Source organism: Sinocyclocheilus grahami, unplaced genomic scaffold, assembly GCF_001515645.1.
Source record: "Sinocyclocheilus grahami isolate Dianchi unplaced genomic scaffold, SAMN03320097.WGS_v1.1 scaffold779.1, whole genome shotgun sequence".
Lineage (NCBI taxonomy): Eukaryota > Metazoa > Chordata > Actinopteri > Cypriniformes > Cyprinidae > Sinocyclocheilus > Sinocyclocheilus grahami.
The window spans coordinates 504420-518935 of NW_015505958.1; the positions used below are offsets into that span (position 1 = coordinate 504420).

At 40.5% G+C, this 14516-nt stretch overlaps 1 protein-coding gene across 3 annotated transcripts in view; it reads right to left on the reverse strand.

Annotated features, from left to right (window-relative positions):
* The window catches only part of LOC107561555 (protocadherin-7-like), a 156211-nt gene extending 142159 nt beyond the window's left edge, over positions 1 to 14052 (reverse strand). For all 3 annotated transcript variants that reach the window (XM_016246026.1, XM_016246025.1, XM_016246027.1), the window contains exon 1: positions 10258 to 14052. In XM_016246026.1, coding sequence (XP_016101512.1) covers positions 10258 to 13341 — 3084 coding nt within the window. In that variant the 5' untranslated portion in view covers positions 13342 to 14052. The remainder of the gene's footprint in view (positions 1 to 10257) is intronic.
* Positions 14053 to 14516: the final 464 nt, after the last annotated feature.

Consider the following 14516-nt stretch of genomic DNA (forward strand, 5'->3'; position numbering starts at 1 on the left):
CCTAAAAATTGCTGTCCACCAACGTTTACCATCCAACCTGCCAGAACTGGAGAGGCTCTGCAAGGAGGAATGGCAGAGGATTCCCAAATCCAGGTGTGAAAAACTTGTTGCCTCTTTCCCAAAAAGACTCATGGCTGTATTAGATCAAAAGGGTGCTTCTACTAAATACTGAGCAAAGGGTCTGAATACTTAGGACCATGTGATATTTCAGTTTTTCTTTTTTAATAAATCTGCAAAAATGTCAACAATTCTGTGTTTTTCTGTCAATATGGGGTGCTGTGTGTACATTAATGAGGAAAAAAAATTGACTTCAATTATTTTAGCAAATGGCTGCAATATAACAAAGAGTGAAAAATGTAAGGGGGTCTGAATACTTTCCGTACCCACTGTATATGGGTGTGTAGTTATATATGTATATGAAGTTGTTTTTTTTGGTGTTTGGCTTAGTGTTATGTTAGAATCATTATTATACTCTTATACCTTTTGTTCTTTAATATTTTTAATTGTTTTTAGCTTTATTTTTTGTTTTTCATTTAAATGTTAAGTTTAGAAATTTTGTTGAATACATTTGTCCTTTTTATTTAATTTCTTTATTTTTAAAATGTGTATAAGTAGTATTTACAAAGTTTTAGCTTTTAGTTTTGGATCTGTTTTTAGTTGTTTTAATACTACAATTGATTGCTTCTGTTGTCCTCATTTGTAAGTCGCTTTGGATAAAAGTGTCTGCTAAATGACAAAATAAATAAATAAAATACTATTGAGTTTTAATTTTAGTGAGATAACCTTTCAGATCGAGGCATATCAGAACCTGAAACGAATTTGCCAATACTACTATGGCGAAACCCTACCTCATGAATATTAATTAGGTTACAAGAATGGACAGTGCAATTTGGTTACAGCACAAGCTAATTCATATTTATGATCTAAGCAATTATTACATCATGAAGCCACAAGAAGCCAGTTGCTGGCACCACACTTTAAAACTTGTTCTGTTGCTGCCTTTTTTTCTCACATTTTTTTCCAGTTGTTAGGTGTCAAAATTTTACTTCTTAAAGTTTAATAGATTGAATGTATTGGACTAGTTCATGCAGCCTGTTTTTTTGTTTTTTTCTTCCATACTAAAAGTCTAATGTGACCCTTATGCAACACACACACACATGCTTTGACACCCAGATCATTATTCACAGAATGAACAAGCACACTTTCATGGCATAACCCACCTTAAATCACAATATAATTCACCTAATCACCTGTCTTATTCCATACTACGGCAAGTGAGGGAGGACACCAGATCGCAGTGTCTGAAATAACATGACTGAAAAGTCTCTGGGGACTCCATAATTCAGCTGATTTTATAACAGCCTCTCATAAACTCCTGAGCATGACCTTCATTTTTCAAAGGCCGCCCTGCATTCCGTGAACTGACAAGATTTATTGGCCAGCACTAATGGCCTGGTCTCTCTTTGGTGGCCTCTCATCAATATAACGCTTCCTGGCTAGCCGGGTGAGGTGGCATGTGATAATGAATATTTTTGCAGCTTGCGAGCATTCTGGATTATGTTTTGAGATGGGAATGCACGCTCAGGCAAAAAAAAAAAAAAAAAGCATTAAAAACCTTGGCACACTACTTAAACACAAAGACAATTTATATATTTATAGCCACCAAGACTATTTTAGTTTTCTTACGGTTTCAATGTCTGCAGCTTTCACACACACACATGCACACAGATACCGTTCCTCGCATGTAGCTAAGTGGAAGTGTTCTTGTGATGGAATGGCTGAACCTGTTGCAGCGCATTTTCTCTCTCTCGCATACGAACACAAAAACACGTTCACACACACAGAGCACCTTGGCCTTGCTCTTGCTCCTGAGATGCAATGCCACACAGCTCTCCCACAACTTGATGGATGGCCGCTGAACCTTCCCTCTCCTGCCCCTCACACACACACATAATCTAATTTGGGAACCGTCTGGACACACACACACACACACAGAAGTAATCTCTTTTTGCGGCTTGTGGAATGACACTGTGGCAAAAGAAATGGAGTGCTATCGGTAGACTCCCGTCAGTTCTTTCCATTTCTTATTCCATTCCCTTTGAATCCATTTGACGTCAGCAGCATCTCTTCTTCATACCAATGAGGTCCCGGTGATGAGGAGCAGTCTCTTTTACACACATATGTAAGACTTTGTGCATTATTTATACTGGCCCCAGAGTTTAATCTCCACTTATGCAGTCAAGAGATCACAACTCACTTAACATTGCAGACCCTCACGCTCATGTGATTTACACTGGAGAAGAGCAAATGTTAAAAAGACAAATAAATGGCTGGAGAAGGATTGTGTGCGTGCATGCAGGTATGTGCGTCTGATTTTGTGCCTGTGGTGATAGATATGGGTTATGCCTCTTAAAACCATCTGGATTTAGGAAATTATTTTACACACGCAGATGTTTCATTGTGGAATGAAGTTGTCAGTCATTCTTGGTGTGTGTATTATTGCAGCCAATAAACATCTATCCATTCAGCCGAAGCACATTTTGATTAGACTGCAGCGGTATGTGATGTACGAGTATGTTGAGGTGTCACCCAGAAATGACACTTGTATATTGTGTATCCTTATTCTTTCATGAAGGACTAGTATGGCAATTTCATTTGAGTTCCTCAACAGACTTGAGACTTGCTCAACAGGCACATGCTCAAACACAAACGCTTGTCTTGATAAGCCCTGAAGACTTTGATGTTTTTTATTTTTTATTTTAATTATTTCTCCAACACACACACACACAAACATATATAGAAACCATAGGCTAGCAGTTCATAACATTTTTGTCCCCAAGTTCCCCAAGATCCATGTTTTGTTCTCAAAACTTATTTTAATTTATGGACTCTGAATATCTGTAAGTAAATAAATAAATAAATAAATAATCATGATTCCAGACATTTTAAGAGAATGTTCTTCAGGGATCCCACTCTTTTTAAACAATTTATTTACATGAATTTACGTTACTGGATAAAGAATAATGCTAAGGATTATATTTTAATAAAATATTTTAAAGATTGGAATAGCTAGACATATATATATATATATATATATATATATATATATATATATATATATATATATATATATATATATATATATATTTAAAGTGTTGTCTTCACTTATTTTTTTTAAATAAATATTATTTGAAATAATGTGCACTGATATATTATTGCAAAGGCAGAGCAGACAATGAATGAATCAATCAATCAATCAATCAATAAATCAGTCAAATCAAAATTAAAATCATAAAGTGATAACTTTATCCACTTATAAAATTGCTTTTCATCTGATGCAACTACTCCTATACCTGTCATAAAGTCCACTTTTCACAATCCTGATAGCTAAATAAAGTCCCACCCTCTCTTCTAATGCATCACATTACATAAGTAAAATGGGTTGTAAATGTGCCAAGATGTACCACAAACCACATCAGGCCATGAATATGCACATGGTCCTATTAAAACAAGCAAAAGAGCCATTTTAACCATCTGATCCCTGTTTGTATTCTTTGTGTTACAGTGAACTATTCCCCTGTGTTAATTTGGAACAATGATAAGTGGTTGTGCTTTTTTACAATCACCACTTAAACACAGAGAGGGCCAAGGCTGTGAAAACAATTACACAAATATACACAAAACAACAGATGCACACGCCGAGTCAAACCAACGTATTTGTTCACTTCGTCTGACCTGAAAATAGCCAGAGAGGAAATAGAGGCGAGCTGGCATTTCAGAACCATAATGACATAAAACGTGATTAAAACAAATAATTCCGGTGCTAAATTCTGACTGAATGAGCCATGCTCAAAGTAAAATGCTGACATGCACACACCTGTGATCACAGTTCAGTTTTATATTACAATTTTATATTATTGCAGCGTTGCTATATTGCTTGGCAACAGCCTAAATACATAGTGTTAACTATTTTGTATTTGTTTTGCTGTTGTTTTCACTTTATGAAAGCAATAAGCCACTCAAGGATGTGCATTACCATGGTTAAGGGGCTTTTCACTTCACATTCTGCCTAAAAACACTCCTTAACTGTGGTACAAAATCACCATAATACACAGCCACTCATAGCTTATTGCTTTAATAAACCCTTATACTGACAAACACACAAACATGCACATGACAGGCAGAAAATGTAGAGCTTAAAACAACAAAAAAAAGTATTACACCACAGCGGTAAATGATACAGCTGGAGCGTACGTGCATGTGTGTGTGTGTGCTAGTCGTAATCCAGTGTACCCTGTGAGTTTGGACACCGTCAGAATTGAAGTACAGATGGGGGTTAAGCACACAGTGGTGACACCGGCACTTACAATCAGCACAGCAGCAACCAATCAAGAGATGATCTCACTTTTTCCCTTTGCTTCGGCCCCGCCGCTTCTATTTCGCTGTCAACTGTCGCTTTCATCATTTTAGCATGATAAATGTTACAAGTGCATCTCCGTAGCTTCAGTCAAGACTATTCACATGAAGATTGAGGAACAAGAGACTATGAGAGAGAATATAATAGAGAATAAAGAGGGGTGGAAGGCGACAGAGGGACTGAGAAAAAGAAAGAGAGGCGAAGAATGAAAGAGAATGAGAGAGACTGCAGGCATGCTTGAACTACATCATGCTGTCAACAGGCGGCTGAAAGGATAGATTACTTACAGTAACAGAAGAAGGAAAAAAAGAAATCAAAGGGACGTCACTGTACTACATGTAAAAGGTCAAGTGAAATCGCTACTACTGCTCTCCAAGAAGAAGAAGAAGATGAATATAAATCATGCAACTGTATTTTTGAACTCTTTTCTCTGTTAACTTGGCCCTGTGCTGTAAATACAGCTTTCATATTTCTGGCTAAAGTTTCACAGGTGATTTACATTTACTGTTTTACATACACCGTGTCGACACTGGGCACAAATGAAATGTTGACCTGCGCATGCAAATGAAGAGTTGGCCTCTGTTTTCCAAAGATGATCTGTGACGTTCAGCTTTTATTTAATGATCCAGTTGTGAAGTAAATGGTTAGTTATATGCTCATGGTAATATGGAAAATATAATGTTTGCATATGCATCAATTTCAAAAGTCTCTCATTCTCTTCATCTCCCAATGGAAGCCACAACCATGCATGTGGGCTGTCTTGAGTCGCATCTGTACCTGTGACAGATTTGGTCAGCGTCGGCCACTCAGTGCTGGCGTTGAGCTAACAAGCTCTCCCTAATAACACAGCGATCAAGCCTGCAGCTGATCTAATTCTGTCCTGCTCTCCATTACCCAGCAATTTTGTATCATTGCATGGCGTGTTATTTAATGTGACGTGACGATGGCGTGTAGTTAATTTTACGCTTCTTGTGATGAATAGAATATACGGCTGCTTGTTAATGCAGCCTGATTGCTTCATTGATTGAAGGCTCATTCTCAACTCTGAGGTCTCTTGACAAACATTTTTTGAAAATAACTGTAAATAATTATAATGTAATATTTAAAGTTAATTTACTAGAAAATAAAATATTTATTATTTAAAGGTCACATGCATGTAAACACTCAGTGAATGCGTTTCTTTTAACCCGTAAAGTACTCTTCTGTGATTTGCGTGGATGTTTTGCTAGTAGCAATACAGAGTTGCAGAAGCACAAACAAATACTCATAAGCAACCATGTAATCTGCATTTGCATGGCCGTGCTTTTGTGTTGCTTGTCCAAGATGAGTGATGCTTTAGTCTGCCATACACATGTATGTAAAGCAAACGCAAGATGGAAAGCGCTGTAAAGGCTGAAACCATATCAGAGAAGCCACACTGACCTCAAAAAGCCTTACAAATCTCAGCAATACCCTCAGACAAGACTAAATATGGAGATGGATTAGTACAAACCGTAATATTTTAAAAGGAAAAAGAAAAAATGCCAGTGACTGCATGGCACATATTTGATTCAAATGTTGATCTTGCATGGCTCAAAATGAAAAGGCTGTTATAACCCCAGCCCTGTTTGTACAAAATAGGCCAGAATCCTTTTCATCAGTGTATGACACTCATGCTGTTCGACTGCATTAAGTCACCTCTGATCTAGAGTGTTATGGAATCATGGGAAATGATTAAAGACTGAATCTATCAGTGTTCATTGGTTTAAACCATTAAACAATCTGGATACAGCTTTTTTCAGCCCTGTGTCTTTAAAGCACTGACTCAGAAGAATTTTATAAAGCTGCACACAATAAGGAGTGAAAGAAAGAATGGTCTTCCATCAGAGACATTAGGACCAACTGAATATATAATGCAACAAATCCATAAACCAACAGCTGAAAAGACTTACTAATGGCAAACAACCAGTTTTGTTCTTTTTAGAGAATGCCCAAGAAAAGCATTAAATGCTGAACGCTATGAAATGCCTTGATATATTACCTTTCTGGCTAGCAGGAAGGTGGCGTCTCCCACCTGCATTAAGGTAAATTAACGACAGCTTAAATGTCTCATGTGCAGCGAGACATGGAAACACTAGTGTTGTCCGGTTACCTGTCTGGGGCAAACAACAGGATGTAGTTTCTGCTATCGAGACAGAAGATGGTGTGTGTGTGTGTGTGTGTGTGAGTTTCCGTGTGTAAGGAGATTAGGGGGGATGTAGGTAACATGAAACAAGACCACACATTTATGAGGCCACTGCACTCGATCCATCTCAACACTCACACACACACACACACACACACACACAGAGAGAGAGAGCGAGAGAGAACAGTAGAGACCTTTCTCTAGCCTGTTAACAGGGCCCTCTTTCTAGTTCCTGCCTCTTTTTCCCTTTCCTCCACTGGACAGAAAAAGGAGAGAGGAAGGGGAAAAGAGAGAGCATCTCAGATGTCAGACCACAAGAGCTGAAATCAAAAACGATCAAAAAGAGCCAGGTCTTTTCACAAGGAGAAAAACACAGGTAGTTTTCATGGATGACTTCACCAGAGGGAATTGTACTGTGAAGAGAAAATTAATCTTGTTCAGAAAACTAGGTATTTTGAGTCAGCTACAAGACACCATTATTAATACCACTGTATGTTCTCCATGATTAATTTAAATGCTACACGTATGCAAGTACATCTAGTCTAGAGAACGATGAGGTCATATAACCTGTTCTGAAACTCAATAGTATCAACTATAATAACTAATTTATTGAATTTTACCATCCAATATAAAGTTTAATATAAAGCTAACTGAAATTACTAAGACAATAAAATGTCTTATCCTGAATTACTTACAGTATCCTTTAATTGTACTAAGTGGGCTTCCGATTGGAAACTAAAAGATATCTTATACTGCTACATTAAATATAGTTATTTCTAATACAGAAACATTAAATATATCAGACAGTAGGGCTGCACAATTAATCAGAAAAATAATCACAATTACGATTACAGCTACCATAATTACCTAATTGTGAATAGTGCATCAAAGGTTACTACTTACAATGTTTTTGCAGCGTCAAGCATTGTAATTGACTGCTTGAACAGAATAGTCAATCAAATGTGTTTCAACGAGTCACTATGCAGAAGAAATCCACTGTTTTTGTTCAGAGTAAGTTCACCTATTGAGAGCTACACTTTTGAGAATCCTCTCATTGTAACAAACAAGGTGAAAACTGAAGTGAATAACAGGTGACAACTGCGATTAACAGCTTCAGTGATTGTAAACGGCGTGTTCTTTATTCACTTTCTGTGTATGTACAGAAAGCTGTATTTTTCATGCTGCTAAAGTTTCAGGAGTGGTAAATGCATTTAAATTCTGCTAAATTATATTTATTTGTGTGACTGACAAAATAGCGATGATTGACAGTGATAACCATAGCAATATTTTGGCTAACATTTTAGCAAATGTTTTGTGGTGGTGAACAAAGCATGCATGCAACAGTTTAATCTGTGTGATGTAAGCTATTTTTAACCAAAACAATACTACTGACCAAAGACATGTTATGTCTGGCAATTTTACTGCTTTTAAACAGCACCCCCTTCCCTCCCCCCACACAGACAAACAATATATCAATATATACATACAAATTATATTAATCAACATAAATAATCACAATTACAAGATTGAAGGAAATAGTTAACAATTGTGTGTTTTGTCAATAGCGTGCAGCCCTATCACACAGCTGTAATTAAACCTTACAGCAGTATGACACTCATCAAATAAGTGATTCATCAAGAATTAGTGGCTTGAGTCCATTATGAGGGTGCCCGAGACATTTTCCCTTCATGATGAGTGACAGAGAAAGAAAGAGACTGGGAAAGGAAGGAAAAGACAGATAAAAAAGAATTTTAAAAATAAATAAAAAAGGTCATCTTAAAAGTCAAAAAAAAAAAAAGTTCTTGTAAATCCAATATGAGAACATTTTAATGACTTCTCTTTATAAAGTGTTTGATATAGACTATTATGCTATCTTAATGGGATTTTGCAAGGGCATGTTGGCTACTGATAACGTTCAATTAAATATCTAAAGAGGCCCTCTTAAAATGTCAGCAGGGACGCAAGTAATGACGCTGGACTTGATTTCGCCTTTTGTCAAAGATGCTGTAAATGCAAACTAGTAATAGTGTAGAACTAATTTGCTCAGCACCCTGTGAAAATCTGCTGCATTTGAATGGACAAACAAATGGACAGATCATACAAAGCACTACAGCTTTCAAATAAAAAGCAAATAAATAATTATCTAAGCTGTGTACTTGGACACACAATGCATGTGCCGGGGCAAAAAAAAAAGGAGGCTGTGATTAAATATGCATGAGATGTCCTAAAGAAACATGGGCAGCAGTACTCCTTTCGCAGAGAAGTGCAGACACCTAAACACAGCACATCAGAGGGCTGTTCAAGAGGGTAGGAGAAAGAGGAGAGATGAAAGAAAGACAGGACAGAGTTGTCAACAGAAAACGGGAAGCTGTGCAAGGAGACAGAATTTGTGAGGAAGAAAAAAAATAGAATGAGAAAAGAGAAACAAGTGGGATATTGGAAAAAAGCAGCAGGCATAAAAATGGAGAGATGCGAGTAGGTGTTTCTAAATACACAGTGGTAGGGGGGTAAAAATGCATGAACCAGGGTAGATATGTAAGGGAAAAAATTATATAAAATGAGGGAGGGTATGTAAGAGAGAGAAAAGGCTATCATGTTGCTTGTGTTTAGAAAGGGCATTGTTCTGGAATGCAAGGGAGGACACTATTTACGCCATGTTAGATAGGAATCGATAATGCATTAACCACCTTAGAAAACACATGAAACGACAGGGCAAGTGTTCTTTCCTGGCAAATCTGGACAATGAAAAGGCTGACTTCATTTTAAATTAACCTCACCTAGCACTGGAGTGCTCCACAGGACAGCGAACAATAATTATATGTATTGATTATTTCACACATGCAGAATTTACAGAGTTTTGCAGTATCAGGGCAATTTATGCTTTAAATAATGGCATAGACAACAAGGGTACAAGAAGTACAAGAGTACATAATGATAAGAGAATGTATGATAAGAGAATGTGAGAAATAGAGAGAGAGAGAGAGAGAGATTAGGCCAGTTTTGACTGCTAGGTCACTGAATTGGTCCAGACACACAAGTGCACAGGAATGTTAAATGTGACCTTCCGCCCAGATGTTCCCAGTCTTTTCGGATAAGCACGTTAAAACATAACACCACCACTAACATTCCACCTTTTTCAATCATTTCTCCTCTATCCTGCCTTCCTCCCAGAAAGGGAAAGAAGTAACCATGGTTTGATAAAAGGGTTGTTGGGTCGTGCTCCAGCCGTAAACGTACTGCTGAGACGGAATAGCTGGGAACTCGAGCCATATGTGATCCCATGCTATCTTCATTCGCACACATACAGACAAAGGTCATCAAAGCTGACACCCACACCTGCCCTACAACTACACTAAAAGACGTTCCAATGTGTCCACAGCGTGGCCTCGGCACCCCAGGTGGCCTGGCAGATATTATATCTCTGACTGAAGAATGCCTTCATGTCGCTTTTAGCATTACATCTAAATGGCACTCTGAGGCGAAGCAGGTCGATACAGGGAAACAGAAGCATCGGCTAAAAATACATATATCCAGCATGATAGTATTACAGTGTAGGCTGAGTAATACTGGTGTTTATAGACACTTCATATAAATATAAATATAAAGCTTGAAGATTGAAGTATAAAAAATGTAATTGATATTGTATGTTCAAAATTATAAAATACATTGTTCTTACCTGTTTGTTGTACTTGTTGATGGTTTGGCTACTGTACTCAGAGCAGTGGTCTGATCCGATGGATATGTTATCTCCAGTGCCGACAAATGTGTTGGCCGGCGGCAGGTCCTGAACAGCCTGGTGCTTTTTTCCTGCTGTTGGAGACTGAGGGTGCAGCTGAACGGTGGGCAGGGGTGAGCTGGATTTGTAATGGCGGGCCAGATCTGGGCTTCCGGGGCCACCGTTGACGGACCGATAGCAGCCCATTCCTGGACCATCCGACAGTTTCTCATTAATGCCATCGTAGCGCTGCCCATTTGGCTTGGATGCCTCGACGGTGACGATGCTGCTATATAAAGGCTGTTTAGACTTTTTCTTATTCTTGTCTTTCTTAGGTTTCTTGCCTTTATCATGTTGCTGAGGAGTGAAGAAGTCCTCATGGTCTTTCTTTCCAGCCTCATAGCCATTCTTGTTCTTGGGACGGCAGTAGCGGGCCATGACGACCACTAGGATGATAAGAATCACCGTCATGATGCCTGATACAACTCCTATGGCGATGCTCAGTCGTTGCTTTTCCAAGTCATAGTTAGGGTCTCCTGCAATGTCAGCTTTGAGCGGTGTACCAAGACTTTTGGCAACTTGCGCCTCTACAATAGTGGAGTTGGAAAGCGTTTCGTTGACGTAGATGTGAACCAATGTGGTGGTGCTTTGTGATGGAACCCCGCTGTCATTCACTTGCACAACCAGTCGATGGAGGCCAAAATGTTTTTGCTCTAGTTTGCCAACTAACAAAATCACACCAGTCCATGAATCAATTTCAAACAACTTAAATGGATTGCCACCCACTATTCTGTAGCTGAGGTTAGCATTAACACCTGTGTCTTTATCAGTAGCTGAGACAGTCCTGACCACCGTCTTTATGTTGCTAGAAGGAGGAAGCAGCGTGTATGAGCTATTCATTGGAAAAACAACAGTAGGGGGATTATCATTTACATCCATTACAGAGAGAGACACTGTGGCTGTAGCTGACCGGGGCGGATCACCTCCATCAACAGCTTTGACACGGAATGAATAAGTGTTTTTTTGCTCATGGTCAAAAGCCATGTTTGAGAAGATGGTACCTGTGTTGTTGTCAATAGAGAAAATGTCTTTTTCCTCAATGTATAGACTCATGTCTGCATTTTGTCCTTTGTCGGCATCCATGACCGTTATCATGCCAACAGGGCTGTTGGGTTGCAGGTTTTCCTGTATATAGAAAGTGAACACATCCTGCATGAACTTTGGCTCATTGTCATTTTTATCTGCCACTAGGACTACCACAGTGGCTGAGCCCTGCAGAACAGGCATGCCTTTGTCTTTGGCAATAACTTTGAACTCATATCGTTCCATCTGCTCCCTGTCAAGTATGGTGTTGACACGAATATCACCAGTGTCTGCATCAATGGAAAATATTCCGTTCACAGAGGAGTCCAGGGAGTAAGAGATTTCTTCATTTTTGCCGCTATCTGCATCTAAGGCCACTACTGTGACGACACGCTCACCGGGAGCATTGTTTTCAGGGAATGAAACTTCCAATGTGCTTTTGCTAAAAACTGGTGGATTGTCATTCATGTCCCCAACTTTCACTATCAGCGAATTGTTGCTAGAAAGACTAGGGCTCCCAGAGTCAACAGCAACAATGACCACATTATACTCCTGCACTGCTTCATAATCAAGTGGTGCTGACGTATGGAGAAAGTACTTCTTTTTATTCATTTCACCCTCAACCTCACTAGCAGGCTTGAGCTGAAACGGAACATCTCCCACTACGGTGCACGTCACTATACCGTTTGGTCCTTTATCTCGGTCTGAAACTTGGACCAGAGCGACGGGTGTATCGACAATCACATCCTCTGCCACATTGGCCACACCGTCTTTGAGAAAAATGCGTCCAATTTTTCGGATATCGATATTGGGGACGTTGTCATTTTCATCTTTGATGTTGATGATCACCGTGGCTTTTTCAGTCTTAGGAGGCTGACCACGATCACGTGCCATGACTGTGAAGCGAAGCTGGCTCACATCTTCACGGTCAATTCTGTGCAAAACACTGAGCCAGCCATTGCTCTCGTCGAGCCGCAGCAGTCGTCGCACCGACTCTGTGGCTGCTCCGAAAACATATTCAATCTGTCCATTCACGCCAACATCAGTGTCGCCTGCTTTTAGCTGGAGTATGGGGGCACCTGGAGAGCTGTTTTCTGGCAAGTCTGCCTCATAAACACTCTTTTCAAAGCGTGGGGTGTTATCATTTACATCTGTGATCATTACCCTAAGAATGGCTTGGGAGGAGCGTGGGGGGTCGCCCCCATCTCTAACACGCAGAGTCAGCTCATAGGAGTCGCGCTGCTCTCTGTCCAGCGCCCCTTTGATAAGTAGCTGCGGCTGCTTCTCGCCGTCTGTGGTGTCAGCAACTTGAAGTTCAAAGACGCTGCTACGGCTCGCCCCCTCGTCGAACCTCCGTTTGCCCATGTGAGTGTCAACACTGCCGGAGCCGGAAGTGCCGATCCGTCTGACAGAGCTCTCGCCGTTGTCCTGAATCAACTCGTATCGCTCAATTCCATTCCGACCGAAATCTCTGTCGGTGGCCGTGGGCAGGAGATAAAGTGTGCCAATGGGTCTGTTCTCCTCAACGGAGAGCGTAAGAACAGGTGAGGGGAAAGACGGCGTGTTGTCGTTTATGTCTAAAATAATCACTTTGCCCTCGAAGAGATCAACCCAGCTCTGCGCGGGTCCTATCACGGACACTTCGAAATCTATAAAACATTCGTTCTCATCAAAAATCATTTGACACTGCGGCAGCTTTTCGCGGTCTATCCGCCGCTCGTTCGTGCTCAGGTCTCCGGTCATGTTATCGATTTTGAAGTACTCGGAGCCGGATTCTAAGGTAAAAGTCACATCCATGCCAGCCGTGATGCCAAGGTCCGCGGCTGCATTACCTACACGGACATCGACAGGACCCTCCTCAGCCAGGCGGTACCGGAGCACTTGCTTGGCTGCGGGCTGACTCAGCAGCTGCAGAATAAGAAAGCAGTATCTTAAATAGTCCACACTGCCTGTAGTCCTCATTGCTCCTCGCGGGTTTTCTGGCAAAACTGAACGTTAATTTTGTTTAAGAGCTTTTGAACCTTCTTCTCGCTTGTGTGAAAGCGCGTTTCTCACTGCATGTGTTTTCACAACCGGATACCTCTCTGTGGTTACCAAACTCAGACAGAATAGCGCATACCTGTTATCTTTCCGCCCCCCTCTCAGACTAGGCTCGCGCTATTCCATTTTCATTTATTTGTCCCTCAAAATATGCATAACACTGACAGAAAGTCTTAACAAATCCATTCAATATTAAGCCTGAAATAAGCATGCCAGAAATTACTTGCTGACACTACTCCGTCTTTGCCATGACACCGCCGAGTCTTTTCATTAAAGGCAGCGAAGCCAGATATTCAATCCATCGCGCAATCGATTAACAGTGTTTTAAATCCAGCCTTCCCAGATGCGAACTCTCCGCTCCAGATGATATCCCACCATACGGAATAGAAACTGAAATATCAGAACTTCTTTTGCTACGAATGTAAGGCGCAAATGATCTGTCCTCTCCGTGTGCCGTGTACGCGCGCACAAGATTTATCCAGTCCACTCAGCGTCTAATAGTTATCTCACTTGCACCAGAGAAGAAAAAAAAATGAAAAGAAAAGAAAGAAATCTCCGCAATGCCACTGTGCCGTTCAGCGTTAAGGCAAAATGCAAAACTGAGCAACCACGGAGTTATAATCCTGGCAGAGATGCTAGGAATGTGGCATTAAAATTCCAGCGCGAGGACGGTCCCCCTGTCCAACGCGCATCTCTCACCTGCAGCAGAAGCGCGTATCTGCCGCACTCTGCGTGCTAGTCTCTCTCTCTCTCTCTCTCTCTCTCTCTCTCTCTCTCTCTCTCTCTCTCTCTCTCTCTCTATCTCTCTCTCTCTCCACCCCTTCGCGCTGAGCTCCCTGTGCGACAAACAAGCTCAACTTGATCGCTTAGTTTTACTGTTTGAGGAGGGTCTCTTTTGTTGCTTCGTCTGGGCATTTCATTGCAAATAGTTCATAAATAATTTACTCTCCAGACATGAGCATTTGGAGACTGAAGGAGGTTCGCTGTGCGAAATGCCAAATGCTTTCCAAAAGGGGTTTGACTTTTTAAAAGGGAATTCAGTTTCTGCTGAGGTTGGCGTCGCGCAAATCAAAACCGGCTAGCCAACCGTTAACTAT